This window comes from Octopus sinensis, linkage group LG24 (genome assembly GCF_006345805.1).
Source record: "Octopus sinensis linkage group LG24, ASM634580v1, whole genome shotgun sequence".
NCBI classification, from domain to species: Eukaryota; Metazoa; Mollusca; class Cephalopoda; order Octopoda; family Octopodidae; genus Octopus; species Octopus sinensis.
This window is the reverse complement of record NC_043020.1, coordinates 1,587,485-1,611,207: the sequence shown is the minus strand read 5'-3', so window position 1 is coordinate 1,611,207 and position 23,723 is coordinate 1,587,485. Positions and strand designations below refer to the sequence as shown.

At 36.0% G+C, this 23,723-nt stretch overlaps 1 protein-coding gene across 1 annotated transcript; it reads right to left on the bottom strand.

Annotated features, from left to right (window-relative positions):
• Positions 1–4,996: 4,996 nt before the first annotated feature.
• Positions 4,997–22,135, bottom strand: LOC118767737 (glutamate receptor 2-like). Its single transcript, XM_036512808.1, has 12 exons — positions 21,991–22,135; positions 20,716–20,955; positions 19,540–19,736; positions 17,836–18,027; positions 17,093–17,218; positions 16,130–16,345; positions 14,435–14,535; positions 12,435–12,522; positions 9,728–10,091; positions 7,687–7,904; positions 6,599–6,849; positions 4,997–5,556 (listed from the first exon to the last, which is right to left on the bottom strand). Exons 1-12 carry the CDS (start codon positions 22,052–22,054, stop codon positions 5,304–5,306), a joined length of 2,310 nt encoding a protein of 769 aa, XP_036368701.1. The 5' UTR covers positions 22,055–22,135; the 3' UTR covers positions 4,997–5,303.
• Positions 22,136–23,723: the final 1,588 nt, after the last annotated feature.

The window sequence follows — 23,723 nt, the reverse complement described above, 5'->3', positions numbered from 1 at the left end:
GCGCGCGTGTGTGTATGTATTGAAAAGGTTGCAAGACGCAACAAAACTTTTAGTAAAATAAATAAATAAATGAGTGGAAATTTTATCGGTGTGTGTGTTAAATTATAAGGCGCTAAAAGAGAATGACTCTCCTCAGACACAACAGAATATATGTATATAAATATATATATGTGTGTGTGTGTGTGTGTGTGTGTGTTGTGTGTGTGTGTGTGTGTGTGTGTGTACATGTACAATATTTGCTAAAGCCAAAAATTACAGAGGACAGGGTACCAATGTGAATTCTACATCACCGTAAAACTAAATGTTATACAATTAACAGATATCTTAGACATTAGGGATGAAACTTTCTCTCCCTGCATACATGAGCAATATTTTAAAGAAGACCCCCATCCCCTACAAACGGGGGTAACTATAAACGATGGCAACCGTACCAACATAGCCCCTTCATAAACGTGAACATACGCACACCACATAAACTTCACACAAAGAAGAAATAAGTGACAAAGAAGAAATAAGTGTCAACGACGTCAAACCTCAACAAAGAAGTACGAGACACCATGCACAGAACTAATTAAGAAATTTACCGAAAAGACAAATGCAAAGGAGACAAACCCCGAAAGGTGCTTTTTAGAGTAACCTCCCTTGATTCATTACTTCATTGAACAACTCTGCCAGCTCGCCGCCGAAACGGGATCACGTTTCATTGATTTATGATTACTGTTGTTGCATCGGCCAGTGCAAGGGAGATAACTCATCTCTGCTAAAGTCATTTATTTATTCATTTATTTATTTATTTATTTATTGTGTATTTCATCTGATACCTTCATCTATTGAAAATATACATCACATGTATTTCATATGTATATATATATATATATATATATATATATATATATATGCAAATGTAAAAAAATACAAACTGGGACAAGAACGTGAAACATTTAGAAGACGATACAAAAAACACGGACGGGACATTCGAAGCCTTCAATCTTCAGTCAAGAACCGGATCATCTTCGCAATTTCGGCTGATATATATATAATATATGTATGTATATATATATATATATATATATATATATATATATATATATATATATATATATATATATATATGTATGTATGTATGTATATATATATAGCCAGGTGGTGCTATTAAGTTAGACATGGCCTGGGCCAATACTAGCCAAAACCTTTCTAAGTTATTCTAAGTTATATATATATATATATATATACATATATATATATATATACATATATATGTGTGTGTGTGTGTATGTATATATATATATGTATGTACGTATGTATATATATATGTATATGTATATATATATATCTATATATATGTATGTGTATATATATATATACATATATACACATACATATATATAGATATATATAGATATACATATACATATATATATATACATATATATATATATATAATATATATATATATATATATATATATATATATATACGTATACACACACATACATATATATGTGTGGTGGGGAGAGAGAGACAAGAGAGAGAAAAAGAGTGAGAAATAGTGAGAACGATTGAGACAGGTGAGAGAGAGTTGTCTACCTTGGAAAAGTGGATAGAAAAAAAATTATTGCCCTTGTCCATAGTTAACCGTGATATAATGATCCATACAAACATTTTGTTGCGTTGATGTGACCTGTCCCAATCTTCGATACCTACAATTACAATCATTCCAGCCATGACAATACCATCGATGTTTTTCTTAGGGAATGGTGTACCTTACAATGCATTATGCATTTTGTCATTTGACTGTAGTTTGTGCTTTGAGGAAACTTAAGTTGTTCTTTCTAGCGAGACATGCAACTATTTGGATACATTCTTTCCACCATTAATGGTCAGGGACAGTTAAGTGTTGTTTAAAGTGACAAGAATAAACAAACCCGGTGGCTTGTGTCGTGGTGATTATATTTACAATTTGTTGTAATTGATTTTGGAAAATCAACCGGATTGATAAATACTCTTACTGTAATCAGTCGATCGATTTATCGATTTTTTACTCTCCCCAACATAGTAATGTCTTATATACTGACAGCAACAATTAGTATAGTCTGTTTCTGTTGTTGTTATTGCTGATGCTTTTGTTGTTGTTATTGTCTTTCTTCTTCTTTTCCTTCTTCTTCTTCTTTTCTTTTTTCTTTTCCTTCTTTTTCTTCTTCTTCTTCTTCTTCTTCTTCTCTTCTTCTTCTTCTTCTTCTTCTCCTCCTTCTTCTTCTTCTTCTTCTTCTTCTTCTTCTTCTTTTCTTCTTCTTCTTCTTTCTTCTTCTTCTTCTTCTTCTTCTTCTTCTTCTTCTTATTATTATTATTATTATTATTATTATTATTATTATTATTATTGCTGTTGTTTAGTCCCGTATCAGCAATAATCGCAATGCACTGCTAAAATATTCAGTCCCCTATTAGACCCCCTCCAATAGCTTTTACAATGTGATCCCCCTTCATCAACTTCAAATCTTCGTTCCTTACTTTCTTAGCCTTTCATTCTGCACCCCCTCCAACCTATACAAAATTCTCGCCCTTCTTTTCATATTATACCGTGCACCTCTTCTCATCATCCTATATACTGCTTCATCTTTTTTCCAGCCCTATATTCTTCTCGCCTCACTCCCAGCTCTACAATGTGCCCCTCCTTCTCTCACCTTTATATTATGCGCCGCCTTCTCCTAGCCATACACTGTACAACCCCTTTTTTCTAGCCCTGCAATATAAACCCGCTTCTTCCATCTCTCCAACGTCCTGTTTTTTCCCCCTAGTCTTACGGTGCACACCCTGTCCTTCCACGTTTGCATTGTGCTCCTTCATTTCCAAGCCCTATAACGAACGTTCCCTTCACTGAATCCTGCAGTGCGCTCCCTTCAACCATATTTTTACAACCTCTTCCAGCCATCATCTACTTTACACCAGATAAAAAATGCAGCCGAAAACTTTAGCGAACAAGACATCTGTAGTTTCATGGTCATGTGCCTTACCCAGTGCAACTAAGATCTATCAAAATTTAAAGCGGTTCACACCAAATTATGTGCCATCACATCACTGTCTCATTTTCCCCTTTTCATCCCACTTCAACTTGTCCTCTATCCGTCTCGTTTTCAGGAGTAGTCTCCCTTGCGCTCTTCAATTCGATTACCGTAAATCCTCGAGTATAGTCCGCCCTTGAGTATAATACGCAGGGGATTTTTAGGGGGCTGTACCTCCGAAAAACCTAAACCTTGTGTATAATACGCACCCCTTCTCTAACTTGAGTCAAGGAGGTCTATATAACGTCCTTGGTTTGTAAAAATGTATATGGTAACATCCTTTATTATTATTGTATATATAACATAATGCAAACGTGTAGCTTTTTTGTGCAGTTTGTTTGCAGAAAATAAAGAAATAACAGTAATAACGTTTAATAAATGTTGCTTACTGCAAGTTATGGATGATTCTTTTATGACTTCATTGCCTTCAGGTTTAGCTTAAGGTATTTTCGCGCCCGACATCACAAAATGCGTCTGAATAATTATTGCCGGACAGCAAATAGAGACTCGGACATTGCTTAGAAAATAGTTTTCATTTTTAACCTCGTATATAGTACGCACTAGGGATTTTGACCGTTAAATTTTGGGAAAAAGTGCGGAAGTTTTTCTGATTTTTTTTCCCAATGTCTGGGGTCTCCCGCCCCTAAGCCCTAGACCATCACCTAATCACCCTTACCCGTCTTGTTGCTTAACAACAACAACGAAAACAACAATAACAGCAGCAGCCGCAGCAGTGACATTGAGTCTTGTGCGCGATTAGCAGTAGTTGGAAGGAATAAGATATTTTCTAACTCTGAACAGAAGGACCCATCTTTGAGTTGCAGTCTCTGCTATGACGGTGATGTACAAATCAATGGGAGAGAAACGGAATATTAGTGTGAAGCAGCATTTGAAGCAAACGGGGCGGGGGCGGTTGATGTGCGTTACTCGTGTATAAAGTGGGAGAGATGTTTCCTCGTTTCTCTGTGTATTTTATGTAGCGATATTGTGCTGATCTTTGGTCGATAACTGAGGAAATGTTGATAAAGTCCACGTCCATTGTGCGAGTGGTTTTTGTTTCCATGTTTTTCTGTTTGTTCCTCTCTGCCACTTTTATATGGCCACAGCTCGTGAGCTGAAACTAAATGAAAAACACACACACACACATACACACACACACACACACACACACACACGCACAAGAACGCCGGTGATAGTTCAAGAAATATTCCCTCTTAAAAAATTATGGCCGGGCGAGTTTCTTCCTTCGCTTGATAGCTAGATTTTTCCAATTTTGAAGTAAAAATTTCCGAAAATGTGGCCAACTCCCCACGGCTTCCGTCACGGTGTTCAGGTAGCCTCCTGGCTCATGTGAGTTCTCTTAACAAATGGGAGATAGGTGGTGTTTGCAGAATAGATCTAAATGTTCTATTGACGTAATGGATAGCAAAGCTAAAGTGTTTTGTCCGCATACTTCGGCTTATACAGAGATGATGGCTTAGCTATCTCCAGAGGTGCTAACGGCGATACATTTGATATACTTAACAAAGACATCATAACACCCTCAAGGAACATATATATATATATACAACCTCTCTGTGTATAAAAATTTATACACTCATATATATACACTGGTAATTAAATTATTTTAATTTTTTACCCTCATAATTTACACAATATATATAGATATATACATATACGTATGCACACACACACACACAGCATATATAAACAGCGGCAGCAGTAAGGATGATAACAAAAACTATTATAAGAAAGGAAATAGATATATAACAACAGTAATCGCAATTACAGAAATTATTAAATAGGATCGTAGTTCATACAGTTCTATATTTAAGAGATGAGGAATTATGTACATTATTTACATTGTTACGTTATTTACATTCGACGGATATTTGTCCTCATCTTGTTTGTTGAGTACAAATATCCGTCGAATCTAAATAATGTAAATAATGTAAGAACGTAGTTAGTGACATCTGGAACAACACAAGACAGCAATAAGAGACACATCAACATCATCATCATCATCATCATTTTTAGCAGCTGCGTTAACAACATCATCATCATCATCATCATCAATCATCATCATCATCATTTGTAGCATCCGCGTTAACAACATCATCAGCATTATCATCAAAAACAACAATGGTAGTACCAGTGACGACAGACACAAGTACAGATTCGACGGCCATTGTAGAAACAACAACAAGTCCAACCAATGCACGAATACCAACAACACGAACATGACTAGTGTCTTTGGGTATAGTTGAGAGGGATACGTTTCCTTTTGTTGCGGTTGAAGAAGAAGATTTCCATTAGAAAGCATACACTCGACAGTAAAACAATGGCCCCGAATATGATATATAATCCCCCTAGGGAATTCATACTGAGAGGGGTTGGTTTGTAGATGGACGTTTCCGACGACGAACAAACGTATTCGCTGGCCCAAGACTGCTGCCGCCATTTTTCGATCAAGCCAGCTTCCCTCATGACGTTCAAACTGGAAAGAAAAGAAGGAAAAAAAACAGAAGCATTAGGTACCCATAGGTTGTTTGTTCCTTCTCGAGTCATACCTGGCTCATAAGGGCCCGGTTTCCCGGTTTCCTTGGCGTATAGGTTCCCCACATGGACAAGATGCCGGTCTGTCCGTCGCAGGTGAGCTGCAAGATGCAGGAGGAAAGAGTGAGAGAAAGTTGTGGCGAAAGAGTCAGCAGAAGTTTCGCCATTACCTTCTGCCAGAGCTGCATGGAGCTTAGGTGTTTCACTCATAAACACACACATCGTCCGGTCTGAGATTCGAACCCGCGATCCCTCAACCGCAAGCCCGCTGCTCTAACCACTAGGTCATGTGCCTCCATACAGGTACACACACGTCTCATTTTGTTAGAATTTCTTTAATATAGTCAGCGGTGGTGCCCCAGCATGGCCGCGGCCTTCGGGCTAAAACAATTTAAGGATTTAAGGATAGTCGAAAGACGCTCTATGTGTGCTAATATCTCTCTGCATTGTTTATCCTAATATCTCAGTTTATTTGTTTCTATCGGTGTCTTTTTATCTTACTGCGGCTAAACTGGGCAACCGATTTGGTGAATTTTCTTTTTACTCGAATGAATCTACCCCCAGTACTTTTTCTTTTTTTTTTGTATTCTTTCGATATAACTCGACAAAATCAAAACAATTCACTTCGGGTATTTCCGTGGAAGCAAATAACTGACTTGAATTCTTTAAAGGAAAAACACGAAGAAAACCCATACCTATATTGTTCTGATCAAAGGAAGTGAACATTAGAATACCGGGCAAAATGCTTAGCAGCATTTCGTCCACTTCTGAGTTCAAATTCCACCAAGGTCGACTTTACCTTCATCCTTTGGTGGACAGTAAAATAGGTACCAATTGCGCACTGAGGTCGACGTAATTTAAGACCTATATTATGTTGGCCTAGTGTTAAACAGTATTTATTTTATCAATTCCTCAGCAGGATTTTAACTAAAGGACTCAAATGCAATACCGAATATATATTTTAAAATAAAATATCCACTTACAAATGTGATACTTCAGCTGTTAGTGCTGAGCCTTTTTGAAGACCGAAGCCTATTGTTTTCAAGGTGAAAGGGTGTCCCGGAACAATAAACTCGTGGCAATATCGTGCAGCGTACAGCTTCACTTCGGACCATAGACTTATTAAAACATACTTCCCAGTTCTGACATAGTCAAGGGAATGAGCGGCGTTTTTTATGACTGGGGCTCTTTGCATTTGACGAAATATTTCTCTGCCAACGGCGTCTGTTCTGTTCTGAAAAATTAAATTGGAAGACAAAGTTTGTTGGAAAACACAAAATAAACACAAAATAAACGTAAATCAAAAGGTTTGTTTTAATTTAAGCAAAACTATTTCTATTGTATTCGAACTTGTTTCGCATATTCAATTTACAGCAAACGTAAGAAACGTCATGGTCTGAATTTTTATTCAGCCACGCAGCTCTTCGTAATATCAGTGATGGTTTATTCACTGCTTTTTCTATATCGGTGGCGACAAACCTCATCTTCACAAGCTATTGGCTGTGAGTTAATACTACTGATATCACTCAAGGAGGCAGAAATCCATCTAGCATTCTAACTACACATTTCTTGGACGATCTTCGTCTGCTTACGATATATATATATATATACCACCTCAATACACTTGACTTATATAGGCACAATGAGTTACTCTTATCCACAGGCTGAAACAGCTGTAAGTGATTTTAATACTTTATCATGTTTTTTAATAACTACTTATATTCTTATCTTATATGTATTGAATAATATACTATATATATATATGTATGTTATTATGGTTATCGTTTTGATGAATAAATAAGTCAACATTCTAATATCCTAAAGCTGATGAACCAACTAATGTGCTTCTCCATTTCCTTATTTGTAATATACACATATATATATTCTCAGGACGAATATCACAATATTTACTTTAAGTATACTATAAAGACGGGTATTTTATTCTAATACTGCTTCTATTGCATACAATATCATATATGTGTGTGTGTGTATGCATGTTTATGCATATATATTTATATATGTATGCGCGTGGTGTGTATATGTATATGTGAATAATAACAAATTAATCTACCTTAAATTCTGTGTATATAGCTGAGCCAGCCAATGTAAACGGTAGTATGTCTTTGTCATCAGCCAAGTCTTTGAGGTTATCGATGCTGGAGATCTGTATGGTCACTGTGAAATAAGCTGTAAGGTTGGCAGTGAAGTATGTTGTGATGAAGATTGTAAAGATCCACCAGCTTAACACGATGATTCGCGATCGAATGTATTTGGGCTCCCAAGCACCGTCTGCAAAATTAAACGTGTACGTATGTTTGCCAATGCGAGGGTAACTAAAAAAAATTATACACGCACACTCGTTTCTGTAGTCTATTAAAAGAAAAGCAGGTGGCTGAACAATTACGTCAGTTTTCGAAATCGTCCTCTTTGCTTTTCGATGTCTGAGTGATCCGTAGAGGTGATACTTTGAAAGGGTCAGATCTGGACTGTATGCAGGGTGTTCCAGCAACGCAAAATTCAAACTTTCAATGGTTTCATCAATACGGACGAGCGTATGTGAGCGTGAATTTTTGTGCACTAATAACACTTGCTTTAACACACACACACACACATATATTATATATATATATATTATATATATATATATATATATATATATATATATATATATATATATATATATATATATTATATAAATTAGAGACAAAACCACTATTAGGCAAATCAAACAATGAAAGACTTAAGCCAATACATATGATTAATTTATATTATTTAAATATGTAACAAAATTATTAAAAAATATAATTAATATCCCACTACGATCATTTCCTGCCTGCTGTCTTTAAATTTTTGAGTCGCAGTCATTCATCAGGTGGTTTAAAATTTTTCTTGGCGAATTTTAAACAATGAACTAATTTATATAATATAATATTTTACTATAAAATTGGATTCAATCCTAAATCTGATTTTTCCCTGTAAGTTTGGATTTATTCCCTAATATTTATTATATATATATATATATATATATATACTCTTTTACTTGTTTCAGTCATTTGACTGTGGCCATGCTGGAGCACCGCCTTTAGTCGAACAAATCGACCTCAGGACTTATTCTTTGTAAGCTTAGTACTTATTCTATCGGTCGCTTTTGTTACAGGGACGTAAACACACCAGCATTGGTTGTCAAGTGATGTTGCGGGAGGGGGGGGGTAAACAGACACACAAACATACACACACATATGTACATATACATATATACGATGGACTTCTTTCAGTTTCCGTCTCCCAAATACACTCACAAGGCTTTGGTCGGCCAGAGGCTATAGTAGAAGACACTTGCCCAAGGTTCCACGCAGTGGGGCTGAACCCAGTAGATGTCTTTTCCCGGTAATATTCCAGTATTTTGGCGCCCCCCTCCACACCACGGTTAGCATCACTTTTTTCTGCAAGAAGTTGAATCTTGAATTATTTTTCGTTGGCTATTATGGGTGTTTCAACTTCATACGCTGCTTTTTGGATTCTAGCTCAAAGTGATGGATGCAGGTCTCATCTCTTGAGACTCTCCCTTCGAAACAACTTCATCACCATCGCTGTAGCGATCGATGGAGCTCCGCACGATTGCGCTTACATACATACATACATACATACATACATACATACATACATACATACATACATACATACATACATGCACACATACATACATACATACATGCATACGTACGTACATACATACATATATACGTACATACATACATACATACATACATACATGCATGCATACATACATACATGCATACATACATACATGCATACATGCATGCATGCATACATACATGTATGTATGCATGCATGTATTTATGTATGTATGTATGCATGTATGTATGTATGTATGCATGTATGTATGTATGTATGCATGTATGTATGTATGTATGAATGTATACATACATGTAATATGTTTGTATGAATGTATACATACATGTATGTATGTATGAATGTATACATACATGTATGTATGCATGCATACATAAATACATACATATGTACATATATTTCAACTAAACATTGATATCACAACATATTACTGAAAAATATATAAACCTCAGACTTACTCTGAGAGACATATATGGTGAAAATGGCCCAAAGAATTTCGCTCCAGTTCAGCTTCGAAAATAGACAAACGGTCTTCACGGTTCCACTGTCTGGCAACCCTTTGATAGAATTCTGAGAGTCTGACATTTTGTGTAGACCATCGATGACTGTTAGTAATATGGATACGAAGAATATGACCGACAAGCAACAGAGCCAGGAGGCATGGTCAAAAACGTAAAACACCTTGAATAAGTCAGAAGTGGAGGAATTTCCTGGTCGTCTGATAAGCATTCCCCGACCCTCTTCGGCATAAGGGTAGGTGTAGTCGACCACTTGAGAGCGTTCTTGTGTTAAGGTGAGCGGACCAATGACCATGTCAGTTTCCTTCGTGTGCGGAATGGTTGACAGGAACCGGATGTAGAGTGAGGCATGATGGAATAGATATATGCAGAAGCATGCATGGGAAAAAAGAAGAGAGAAACGTGCGTTAGAAGAAAGTTTTACTACATAAAATGGCGTTATATATATATATATATATAGGTAAACAGTAAAATTAATACAGACAGGACAAGAACATGAAACACCACAGGACGACACAAGAACCACAGGAAGGGACATTCGAAGCCCTCAGTCATCAGTCAAGAACCAGATCATCTTAGCAATTCGGCTGATTAATCTGAGATTGCTCCGATATGGCCGCCCGCCAAGGGAAATCAAGCAAAGCGCTTAGATCCCATGGAAGAAAGCTTCGAATGTAACAACGAAAGGACGGAAAACGATATCGAAGTAACAAACAAAAATACAGAATCGTGACACCCAATAAGAATACAAAAACGTAAAAACAATAACGGTAAAAATAAAAAATAAACAACAAAACAAAACCAGGACGTAGGACAAGGTCTTTCGACAGGACGATTGAGTAGGGCTGGCTTGTGAAGTTGTGCCTAAGGCCACGGGGAGACGAACACATACGTGTTGCTTCTGAGGCTGCTGAAAACGAAAAGAGCGCTCAACAGCGGCTAGCTGTCACGTGAGAACAAAAGACAGGAGAAAGGGACAGATGAAAAGGGAGAGAAGGTGGCGAGGAGGAGAAGAAAGAGACAGATCGAGGGGCTGGAGGTGAGAGATAGAGAAACGTAGAAAGGGGGGGGACGGATGGAGAGGGAAAGAACGGAAGTGGATAAGGGAGGAGGAGAGAGAGAGAAAAAGATGACAGATTAAGAGTCGTATCAAGCTTGAGAAAAAATATAATATCGTATAAGACATTGTGGATACGTAGCGCCGATTATATAGGTAAACGTAAAATTAAATACAGACATGGACAAGAACATGAAACATATATACATATATATATACATATATATATATATATATATATATATATACCTATATATATACCTATATATATATATATATATATATATATATATAATATATATATATATATTATATAGTATGTATGTATATACAGTAAAGAGTAAAAGAGTCAAAAGGAAGTTTAAGTACGGTTAGGCAGCTTTTTAATGATCCCTACAAATTTTCGATACATATAGATCTACGTATATATACAGGATTTAATTTTAAATTTAAACTTAATCCTGTATATATATATATATATATATATATTATATATATATATATATATATATATATATATATATATATATATATATATCAAAATAAGCAACAAGTATATCCGAGGTAATGTGGTACAATCGTTTCATGCTACTTCATTTTATTAAATACTGTAAGCATTACATCAGTTTTAAAATGTCGAACAATCTTCAGCCACTTATAGAAATTTTCCAGTCAAACGGACAATGCACATTCTTATCTCTATTTCGTTTGCCAACATTATAAAGAGGGTAGATGTACATACATAGAGGTTGATTTCATTCTTAAGAACATGATAGTAGTAAATTTACTCTCTAACTGTAGATTTTTTCACTTTGTTATCTAGATCTGTCAGTGGGGAGGGCGATTTTATTTTTGGTTGGCTGGAGACAAAGAATTTTTCTATTTATAGATATAGGAAGGGGTGGAACAAATGTCAAAACCAATAAATCAATTCCTATTCAGATGAACCCAGCCCAGATACATTTGAGCGCATTTAAAGGGGGAACTGAATGCTTATTTTGTAGAATACTGAATGCTTATTTTGAAAATATTACGTCTAAAACGACCATTCAAAATTGTCTATTTTTGTATATAAGAAACGTAAATGCATAAATATAAAATTGGATATCTGATGACCGGGTATCTTCTGAATGTCAAATGTAAATTAGCAAAGGAGATGAAGAAAAAAAATTAAGAGGAAAAAAAAGATTGAAGGGAGAAATGAAGAAAGAAAGATGGAAAGAAAGAGAAAGAAAATAAAGAAAGAAAACCGATAAAGTAAGCGAAAGAAGGAAGGAAAGAAAGAAACAAGCAAAGAAGGAAATATATGAATAAAAAAGAAAGAAAATAAAGAAAAATGAAGGAAAGAAAGAAACAAAATTAGGAAAAAAGAAAAAGGGATAAAATGAAGAAAAGAAAAAAGGAAGAAAAAAAGAAAAACAAACAAACAAACAAACAAAATTAGGAAAAAAGAAAAAAGGATAAAATGAAGAAAAGAAAAAAGGAAGAAAAGAAAGAAAAAGAAAGAAAGAAAGAAAGAAAGAAAGAAAGGAAAGGAAAGACAGAAAGAGAGCAGAGTAGAGGAAGAAAAAATATTGAAAAGGTACATACTCGTCTCTCAAGCAAACCTACAAGTCCTGTAAAGGAACCATTCACCATCATACCAAATTCTCGGTCTTCCGGCACCACCCAGTTATAACTACAAAATATGCGTGACGTAACAGAATATGAATATTTGAATTATATAATGACTTACGAAAATTACCTTGGGACACCATCCGCATAAAGCATCACAGTCAAGTGAGTGCTAGCATGCACCCCGATCTACAGAGTCTATCCATATTAGCTTTTTCTATATACTAGCAGTATCGCCCGGAGTTGCTCGGGTTTGTTTTGACCCTTTAGAATTGGAATTTTTTAAAAGTAAAAATTTTGCATTATGTAGCTTGTTATTCTCGTTAAGTGAACATTTTACTGGTTGAAATACACCGAAAAATGGCGACACAGCAGTCAAAAACTCGTAAAAAATAGGGTTTTCATAGAAAAAAAATACCTTTTTGATGTAAATAATTTTTAGTGTTAACATGGTCCGATTTTAATTTTATCTTCTACGGAAAGAAGAGCAAGCCTTCTTCTATCATACTATCAATTTTGGACAACTTGCGCCGCAGGGTCTCGGAGGAGATAGTGTTAGTTGAAGGCTACCAAACCTGCCATACACAGACAACTTCAGCTTTATATATAGAGAGATTTGGAAGAATCTTTAAGTGATTTTCTACAGGCAAATTACTACATATTTTTTTAATCTTTCTCTCTCTTTCGTCGAGTTAAATTTTAAAGGAAATTAAATATATTATAAAGTGTCCTTAAAAGATTTGACAGTGTTGTATCCTTCAGACACTACAAAATGTTTTTTTGAAATTTCGTCCTAACAATGATCTTGTTTAAACCAAATACCATTATTCGTGTAGGGTTTTCTTACCATATATAGATGCATGTATTTCCCTACTTTGTGAGAAACGCCATGTGTTTATGATAAAATTATGGACAGGCATAGTTGTGTGGTAAGAAGTATGTTTATTAAGGCGGCGAGCTGGCAGAAACGTTAGCACGTCGGGCGAAATGCTTAGCGGTATTTCGTCTGCCGATACGTTCTGAGTTCAAATTCCGCCGAGGTCGACTTAGCCTTTCATTCTTTCGGGGATCGATAAATTAAGCACCAGTTGCATACTGAGGTTGATCTAATCGACTGGCCCCTTCCACAAAATTTCGGGCCTTGTGCCTAGAGTAGAAAAGAACACGTGCTTTCCTAGCACTATTCTTTTCTTTCTCTCCACACATTTCCTCTTTCGTCTTTCTGACGAAGAACTATTCCCGAAACGTCACACACCTCTTTTTTTCCATCTTCAACTGAGCGCCAACCTAATACAGTCCACGAGTACGTCCTTTTGACTTTTTTGTTTTTAATTTTGTTATGCTTCTACATTAGTTTAAAAATATCTATATATATAAAACTGTAGTTGTGTGAGTGTCTGTCCCCTTCGATTTAGATTCCTAACTACTCCCACATTTTGCGGTGCAGTTTAACCAAATTCGGGTATCTTATAGTCGTGATTAATATCGAGCCCGTCTGGCTATTAGCGCGCGTCTACGATGAGTCTACGATTTTAAAAATTAATTTCACATAATTCTTTATTCCATTTTAATGCATAATATTTCGTGTGTCGATGGCGGCGGAGTTGGCGTCCACGCTCAAACACCTGCACCTGTGTTTGCTTCTCCCCCTTCTTCCCTCCCTCGTGAAGCTGTGGGGAAGGGAGTGTAAGGAAATCAACGTCGTAAAGCGTTGTCAAGGAGACCAGCGTTCTTTTAGAACAACGACTTCATGGCTTGAAGACACCAAAACAGAAATGGCTAAGAAAGCCCGAATTGGCATCTATAAGGGAAGTAACTCTCTAAAAATGCTTATATAGTTATTTCCCTTACAAACCCGAGCAACGCCGGGCGATACTGCTAGTAAAATATAAAAAGAAAACCGTTAAAAACAAGAGAAGAGAGTCAGAGAGACTGACAAATTGTCAGACAAAGGGACAGTAAGGGAGTTTTATTACCTAAAGTTCATTTGTTGACTCAGCTCCTTTAGAATCTTCACACAGAACCCTTCAAAATAGATCTTACCGTGGCTTTCTTTCTTCACTGCGTACGGCAGTAGCTGAAACGACAGCAAGATCAAACATAGAGAGTTCGTATTCATAAGTTGTTGTTTTTTTCACTATGGCTTAACTATCCTTTTACACCGTCTCCGATGAAGGGATATTATTAATAAATATCCTGGAAACAGCTGTAAGACCTTCTATCTATAAATGTTCTAATATCTACACAGCCTTGGTTTTTTAAATCTTATTACGCAAATAATTCTTATATATATTTATGTATATAAATTTATGTATACATATATGTATACTATATGTGTGTATATATATTTATGTGTATATATATTTATATTCATATATATTTATGTATATATATATATTTATGTATGTATATATATATATTTATGTATATATATATATATATATAATAAAATATTAGGGAATAAATCCAAACTTACAGAGAAAAATCAGATTTAGGATTGAATCCAATCTTATAGTAAATATTATATTATATTAAATTAGAGACAAAACCACTATTAGGCAAATCAAACAATGAAAAACTTAAGCCAATACATAATATATATATATATATTATATATATATATATATATATATATATATATATATATGTGTGTGTGTGTGTGGTGTGTGTGTGTGTGTATATATCACAACAGAAGATCCTTACTTCAAAATATGCGTACAAAGGTGCATCCATTCACGAAATTCAAGAAAACAGAGCGTCCAAGTCCAATATTTACAGACTGACAAATGAAAACGCAAATTGGTTTCCCAGAATATCAGTTTCCTGGAAATAAATATCGAAACCCTTTCCATGTCTTACAACATCATTCAAACAAGTTTCCAGCTCCATCAATAGGTGGATGCGATTCGATTATTTTGAAGGTGTCATATTGCATCAACCGGTTGTCTCGGATAAATAAACAGTGCAATGATTACGACAGGTAACCAAAGAAAACTTTCTCAACAGGTAATGGAAAGTCAGTGAAAAGGAGGAAGTGAGCCTATGTTTAAAATATCTTTTATTTTTTACTGGTTTCGGTCATTAGACTGCGGCCTGGTTCTTATTCTGTCTTTGTCCTTTTCAGGATCGCTAAGTTACGGGGATGTAAGCACGCCAGCATCGGTTGTCAAGTGAGAGAGTGGGAGAGTGGGAGAGTGAAAGCATCAAGCTGGCACAAACGGTTGACAAATGCCTAATAAGTATGTATGTGTGACAGACATTTCACTTCACAGCTAAGTGGTTCCGTGATTCCGGGTTCACGCCCAATGTGCTGTTAGTTGGGCCAAATATCTTCTACAATAAGAGCAGGTTGACCACTGTTTTATGAGTCAAACTTGGTAGACAGGAACTGACTGAGAAGTCGTGTGTGTGTGTGTGTGTGTGTGTGTGTGTGTGTGTATGTGCGTGTGTGTCCGTGTGCGATTGTGGATGCCAGCATAAATATCTTAAAAGTATTTACGTCACTACAGTGAAGTAATTCTCGACAAATTAAATTAGCCATCCGATAAATATAGATCTATAAGATGAGGGCCAGACAAAATACTTTATATCGACTAAAACCCTTGAAGGTGATGCCCCAGCATGGCCGCAGTCAAATGACTAAAGCAAGTAAATAAAGGATAGAATCTTACCGTCAGTGTAGATACGTTCAATGTAATGTTTCCGAGTCGGTATTTGGCATTCGGATAAAATTCCCTCATCACGAATAGTCTGGAATCAGGTCTCCACCGTGCCACTGTGGAAGTGAGAAGGGGTCCTTCTGTGACGGTTTTCATTTCGTAAGCTGTGTAACAGCTGTGGTTAAGTGTTGAATAGTTCTTAGGAACTGCAAACCCAGTTATATTGGCCTGAGGAGTGAGTAAAATTTAATTTTACAGTTTTGTTAAATTAAAGCATCTAATTGAATTTCAGCTCCGTCGTTCGGCAGCTAATTAGCAGAAACATTAGATCAGTGGCTTTGACTCCAGCCTTCTGCATTCTGCGTTCAAATCCCGCTATGATCAAGATTACTTTTTCGTCGCTTCGGGGGGTGCAGTAAATAAAGTATCAGAGAAGTTCTGGGAGTGATTTTTTTTTCGCACACACTATCAGGATTGGGCAAATCTCATATGTTGGTCGATTGTAAAGAATTATAATAATAACTCTTTCTAGATTTTGGCAGAAACCAAGCAGTTTCTGGGGTTGAAGTCGATTACGTCTCTTAGATATTTCTCATGAGTTTAGTACTATTTAGTAAATTTTTTTCTATTTCTTTTTCTCGTTTCCTTTCCAGATCTATGTTAAGTATATTTCCTATATGTCTTATTATTATGATTAAGGAGAGGGAGTCTGCGCCTACGGCCTTCGCAGACACTTTGAGACCGGCAAGATCGATAACGATTAATATTCCTTGTAACAGTTACAAATTGACGGCTGCAGAAAAAATACGAACAAGTAGGGAATTATAGAGGATCGATTTTCAGGAGAGGAAAGATTTGGATTATTGGTTAATATGAGGCCCTAAGAACAGAAACGGCACATGTAAAGGTAGACAAAGAGGTAAAAATTATACATCACAGACAAAAGTTGATGAAGTTTTATTACGTTTTACTTACCAGAAATTTGGTGAAATTAGAACAGTTTGATATAGATTTAAAAGACTCAGGTTGCTCGGACAATTTCACCATTAAACAAACAATGGTCAAGACATGCTTCTTTATTGTGTCCTCTGGTAACTGTTCCTATCGGTGATGAAAGAAAAGAAGATGGCTATTTTATTGCGGGTAACGTTTACACAAAATGTTCAAAATGTTTATCTGAGAATAGCAAAATAAGTAACAGGATGTTAAGAAGTAATGCAGTATGACTGTTTCAAGCGGCTCCATTTAATTGAAGAATGTAATCATTACATCAATTTAAATACAACGCTCTCTTCAGCTGCAAGAAATATGGATTTTCAACAGACAATATATATTGATATAATTTTTTCTTAAATATTTTAACAGAACAAGAGGATGAAATAATTTCATGTTGTCACTATTGCGGCAAGAATAGCTAAGGGAAGAACAAACTTCAATTTTTAGAGTGGCATGGAACACAGTGGGGGTAATAGGGTTGTAATTCATTTCTAATTTATCTATCTCCTTACCATCAACAAAAAATCTAAGGTTCACATAGATAAAGAGAGAGAAAGAGAGAGAGAGAGAGAGCGAGATGCAAAGAGAAAGATAAATATTAAAAGGTCTGTTGTCAAATAATTCGACGTCGACTCAACGACGCCAAATGGGCGGTACCAAAGCAGCTGCGCCAAAACGTCTCATTACCTATAAGTATTATTATCGCTGTAATAACAACATACCGTCAACTGTATTTCATTGGTTGCTTCTTCAATTGGTTTCAAGTCCTCCCGGCAAATGTCGCAGGCGTCTTTGAAAATAACCAAATTGGCGTTTCTCGGATTCAGTCCATACTGAACGAGAGACTCTACATCCATATCATCACTTATCAGAATCCAGTAATTCCTACTTACCAACATCCAAAGTGACGCCGCCTATCGGATTAAAAAATATGCATTAGTGATCATCTGACGGATATTTTAGTCTGAAGATTACGTACATGTTTTCGGATATTTGTGTATGTGAGAGAAATATGTTTTTAAGCATGTTTGCGTGAGAGAGTAATATATATGCATTGAAGGAGCAGGTTTGGTTGTTTGGTTAAGAAGGCAGTTTCAAAACCATGTGGTTTCGGGCTCCGTTCCACTACACAGCATCTTGGGGGCTATTGTCTTCTACTATAACACTGAATCCATCAATATTTGGTCAGTCACTCTTAGTGTAACTAGTAACATGTAACCCAGCACAACCTGTCGCATAATCAAGCCGTTAGCAACTAAACCGGCAGGCCTACGAAGCCTGCTTGATAAGGAGAGTGGTTTTCGTTGCGTACTCAGCAAAATGAAAAACAAACCCTGTAGAAAGGCGGATGCTTCGTTATCCTACCCATAAGGAATTCAAATCATAATGCGCGTCTAATTAATCCACTCTATGTGGATTAAGTAAGCCACTTCATTGTCATATTTGGCCACTTTACTGTTAAAATAAGCTAATTCCCCGTGCATCTAGGCGGATGAACTCAAGTAGGGTTAACGACCATCCAACAGCTAGAGTCAGAGGGTTCCTCGTCTTTGTTTAAACATCGCTCTAGCACTCCCTTTTAAGTAGTGATGCCTAGCACCAACCTAAGTGACCAGTGAGGTATCACGACTAAACTAACTTAATATGGATGATTATTTATAAACTGTACTCAAAGAATGGATTGTATAAACTTTTAACAGTGAAATGATGAAATAATTAATAAAGGCAAAAGTTGTGAATTTACATTATACATTGCAAGTTAATGACCTCCCAGTGGCTGATGAGATCTAGCTAAAAATTTTATGTCAGGTTCGATGTTAGTCAAAAGAAGTCGTCTATTTCTCCTTTGAATAATTGCAAATATATTTCGTTGCTTAGTCAATAATTGTGGCATCGCACTGAATCATTTCTCTGCTAAACATGAAGAAAGGAAAGCAATGAACAGTGATTTAATTTCTTACCAAAGTTGAGAATATTTTCTTTGTATTTTGAGCTAGAAAAGTCTGGGGCTGTTGAAAATATTCTTGAGGTTCAAAATCATTTTGAAGTCAATAATTCTTTCATTTAAACTTGGTTAAGCAGAAGAAACACCAGAAAGGAATTGATTCACGACTCAATCCAGTACTTTGAGGTCAGTAAAACGTTTAGTATGTTAAATATGTTAATCATATTAATTATGTTACCTCGCCGCCTGGTGTTGGTGTGTTTACATCCCTGTTACTTAGCGGTTTGGCAAAAGAGGCCCATAGGATAAGTACCAAGCTTTAAAATATAAGTAATGGGGCCGAATGGTTCGACTAAAATTTTTCACGGTGTTGCTTCTGCATGGCCGCAGTCTAATGACTAAAACAAGTAACAGAATAAAGGAATAAAAAAAACTTAAAGGCAAAAACAGCAAAAAACTATTTCTTTGCTTTCGTTCTTACCTCTTTAATGACGACTTCGAGCGTTTGTTTTTTTAGAATCATGAGGTATCGATTTTCAGAAAAGGCTTTTTGGTTAATAGAAATAAATGTTCTTCGAATTTTTTCCGTAAAAGAAGAACTGGAATTTATTCGGAATAGTGCCGATTTAACGTATCTGGATGAAAGTTCGTTCGTTAACATCAAAATCTCCGTTCCATCTGACCAACACCAAAAGTAAAAATAAAAACGTCAATTACTACATTTAAGAATAACGAGTTTCAGCCGCTGGCTTGAGTGGGAGGGGGGACACTAGCAATCGCTGACAAAATTTCCAGAGACCCACAGGAAAAAAAAACACCATCTACCACATAGTTACTTAAGCATTTCGTCCTCTATGTAGCGTAGGTCGTTGATAAGTTTTTCTCCTGTTCTTGATCCTGGGTTGACTTACCACGAAGGAAGGACTTACCCAGGTCTTGTTGGTTTTATATTGATTTCAAATTTTGACACAAGGCCAACAACTTCGGGAGAGGGGTAAGTCGATTACATCAACCCCAGTGTTCAACTGGTTCTTATTTTATCGACCCCGAAAAGATGAAAGGCAAAGTCAACCTCGGCAGAATTTGAACTCAGAACGTAAAGACGGAAGGTTGGGTTTATATTGTCATCGATACTTCTGAATTTTGTTTTTGTACAAAGTAATGATGTTGGTCCCACACGATTCCATTTTTATTTCTGATGAGAAATGGTCCTTATTAGTCTGGCCCCTATCCTTTGATCTGTCCAATATGGAAAACCCTATTAGGAGGGCAAAGATCCCAGAGTTATTGAGGCCCACAAGCAACTACATCGCATAGAAGAGTAGATAGATAGATAGATAGATAGATAGATAGATAGATAGATAGATAGATAGATAGATAGATAGATAGATAGATAGATAGATAGATAGATAGATAGATAGATTAATAGAAAGATAGATAGATAGATAGATAGATAGATAGATAGATAGAGAGATAGATAGATAGATAGATAGATAGATAGATAGATAGATAGATAGATAGATAGATAGATAGATAGATAGATAGATAGATAGATAGATAAGGAAACAGATAGAATAACAGACAAACAGACAGACAGAATAACTGAAAAAGATACGTATAAAAGACATTAGAAGTAACAAGAACTACTGAGTCTTACTTATAGATTCATCATAGAATATCTTCACGTCTGGCCACTTTAGGTAGTGCATGGCATCGGCTAAGCCTTTGAATTTTTGGCTGCTTCCCTTTCTGTCGACTGGGTCTTTAACTGAACATTTCTCTTCAGTCAGGAATAACATCACCGCTTCACTGGACACTTTATTCGGCAGGAAGTCAAGCATGTCACATGACACCAACCAAATTATGAGATCAATGTCTTCACTCACGACATCGTGTACTAATAAAGAAATAGTAATAGATATGAAATATGGTATTTATATATATATATACACACTCACACACATACACACCCTCACACACACTCTCACAGAATAATATATATATATATATATATATATATTCCAAGAAAGAGGTTGTGAATCCAACCAACTAAGGGATAATATCTATCCGATATACTGCTGGTAGAATACCCAATTATTAATACACCAGTGTTTTATTGCATTGCAATTACAATACCGAGTGTACTAAATGGATGAAGGTAAAGAGATATTTTACCATTAATTTATAGAGCAATAAGAAAATGGAGGGGATCAATAGGTGGTTCATCAACTTTTAGACGTTATATTATGTTAACTTATTTATTTATTTATTTACTAAACTGACAATTACAAGAATATATATACATGTATAACATATTATGCTTTACACATAAAATATAAACTATATTGATATACAAAGATACCAGTAATTATTACATACATAGGCGCAGGAGTGGCTGTGTGGTAAGTAGCTTGCTAACTAACCACATGGTTCCGGGTTCAGTCCCACTGCGTGGCATCTTGAGCAAGTGTTTTCTGCTATAGCCCCGTGCCGACCAATGCCTTGTGAGTGGATTTGGTAGACGGAAACTCAAAGAAGCCCGTCGTATATATGTATATATATATATGTGTGTGTGTTTGTGTGTCTGTGTTTGTCCCCCTAGCATTGCTTGACAACCGATGCTGGTGTGTTTACGTCCCCGTTACTTAGCGGTTCGGCAAAAGACACCGATAGAATAAGTACTGGGCTTACAAAGAATAAGTCCCGGGGTCGATATGCTCGACTAAAGGCGGTGCTCCAGCATGGCCGCAGTCAAATGACTGAAACAAGTTAAAAAAAAAATTTTTTTGCGTAATAAGATAAAAAACCAAGGCTGTATAGAGTATTTGTAGATAGAAGGTCTTACAGCTGTTTCTAGGATGTTTATTAATAATATCCCTTCATCGGAGACGGTGTGAGAAGAAAGTTATATACACATTAAAAAAATAGCTACCTAAGCCGTCCAAAAATACTGGGTTCATTGAGCTGACATTATACATCTCAAATGTTACCCTCATGTTGATTCTGTGGCAGATGTATTCCTTGAGGTCAATCAGTCCATCATGGTATTTACTGTGTTCGATTACGGCGGCTGAAAAGTTACAAAATATAAAATACCATGTTAATTTTTACTTAGCACGACAATAAAATGATTTACAAACATCTTTATTATTATTGTTGTTGTTGTTATTGTTGTTGTTGTTAAGGCGGCAAACTGGCAGAATTGCTGGTACGCCGGATAAAATGCTTTGGCTGTATTTTGTCCGACCTTATAATCTGAGTTCAAATTCTGCCGAGGTCCACATTGACTTTCATACTTTCGCGATCGATAAAATAAATATCAGTTGACCTGTGTGAGGACGATGTAAGCAACTATCTCCTTCTCCCCAAACTTGCAGGCCTCGTGCCAAAATTTGAAACCATTATTATTATCAAGGGGTTAGAATTTTCTTCATGTCGAGTAGTCCATCCCGCTCAAAAGGTTTCTGAATGATGTTTGTGTGAGGATGATGAACGAAAAACCCATGTTTTCAGAGGTGAGTTATCCAAACCCCAAAGAATTCCTCTCAGCACATAGCTAGAATGCTCCCTCACTACTCCCGCTCGTGATCAGAGATGCGCGTATTGTCAACCGAGGGACATGCACAACTGGTTAAGGTCAAACATCTGACAATCAAATCTTTGGTATTGAGCAGAATATTTGCTGTTGGCCATATTTTACACCAAGACAGAACATGTACATGATAATACTTCCAATCGGTAAAGATCAGAAACCATGGGGGCCACTGTCTGATATTGCATCAAGGCATTTATTATTATTATTATTATTATTATTATTATTATTATTATTATTATTAGTAGTAGTAGTTAGTAGTAGTAGTAGTAGTAGTAGTAGCTGGTTTTTTTCGTTATTTGACAAAAAGTTCGTTTCTATGTTTTTGTTGTTTTCGTTTCTCATTGTGTTCAATGTTTTTTTTTAATGTCCTGTACCCATATATGCATGTATATATACATATGTATGTAGGTATGTACATATATGTATGTTTATATGCACATATTTATATATTATTTATATTATTATATGATCGAATGCCACGCATTCTTTTCCAAGTTATATATATATATATATATATGCATATTTGGACACAGGACATCATGAAACGTGTACAACAACAAAAATACGAAGTACCAGTGCATGGAATATGAACTATTTTTTCGAACAACGAAAGACACAAATGGAAAGCAAGACAAACAACATAAAGTTGTTGGCTGTTTTTCTAGTCTCGTATTTCGAGCATTTAACAACAATATACGCTTTCGATACAACAGTTGCTCCCGCAAAGCAAATTAAATACAATTTGGCATTTATATATATATATATATATATATATATATATGTGTGTGTGTGTGTGTGTGTGTGTGTGTGTTGTGTGTGTGTGCGTGTGTGCGTGTGTGTGTGTGTGTGTGTGTGTGTGTGTGTAAGATTGATGAAGGAAATGGAAAATAGGTTTGAGTCTATTATTCTTTTCAGTGCGACCCGTCCGGAAACTGTCCGTTATGGGTAAGATTTTGTGCGTCTAATTCTGTTGGTTCAATCTGTGCAGCTTGTTTCACATCAGGTACAAGCACAAAGAAGGGGATATATATACATATAAATATAAACTATAGATATATACACGCGCACAA

Coding starts and splice junctions, on each gene's coding strand:
- LOC118767737 (XM_036512808.1), bottom strand. CDS start 22,054: ATGAGGGTAACATTTGAGATGTATAATGTCAGCTCAATGAACCCAGTA. Junction 20,956..21,990: donor AGTATTTTTGGACGGCTTAG/GTAGCTATTTTT, acceptor TTTCTTTATTAG/TACACGATGTCGTGAGTGAA. Junction 12,523..14,434: donor AGTCAACAAATGAACTTTAG/GTAATAAAACTC, acceptor CATATTTTGTAG/TTATAACTGGGTGGTGCCGG.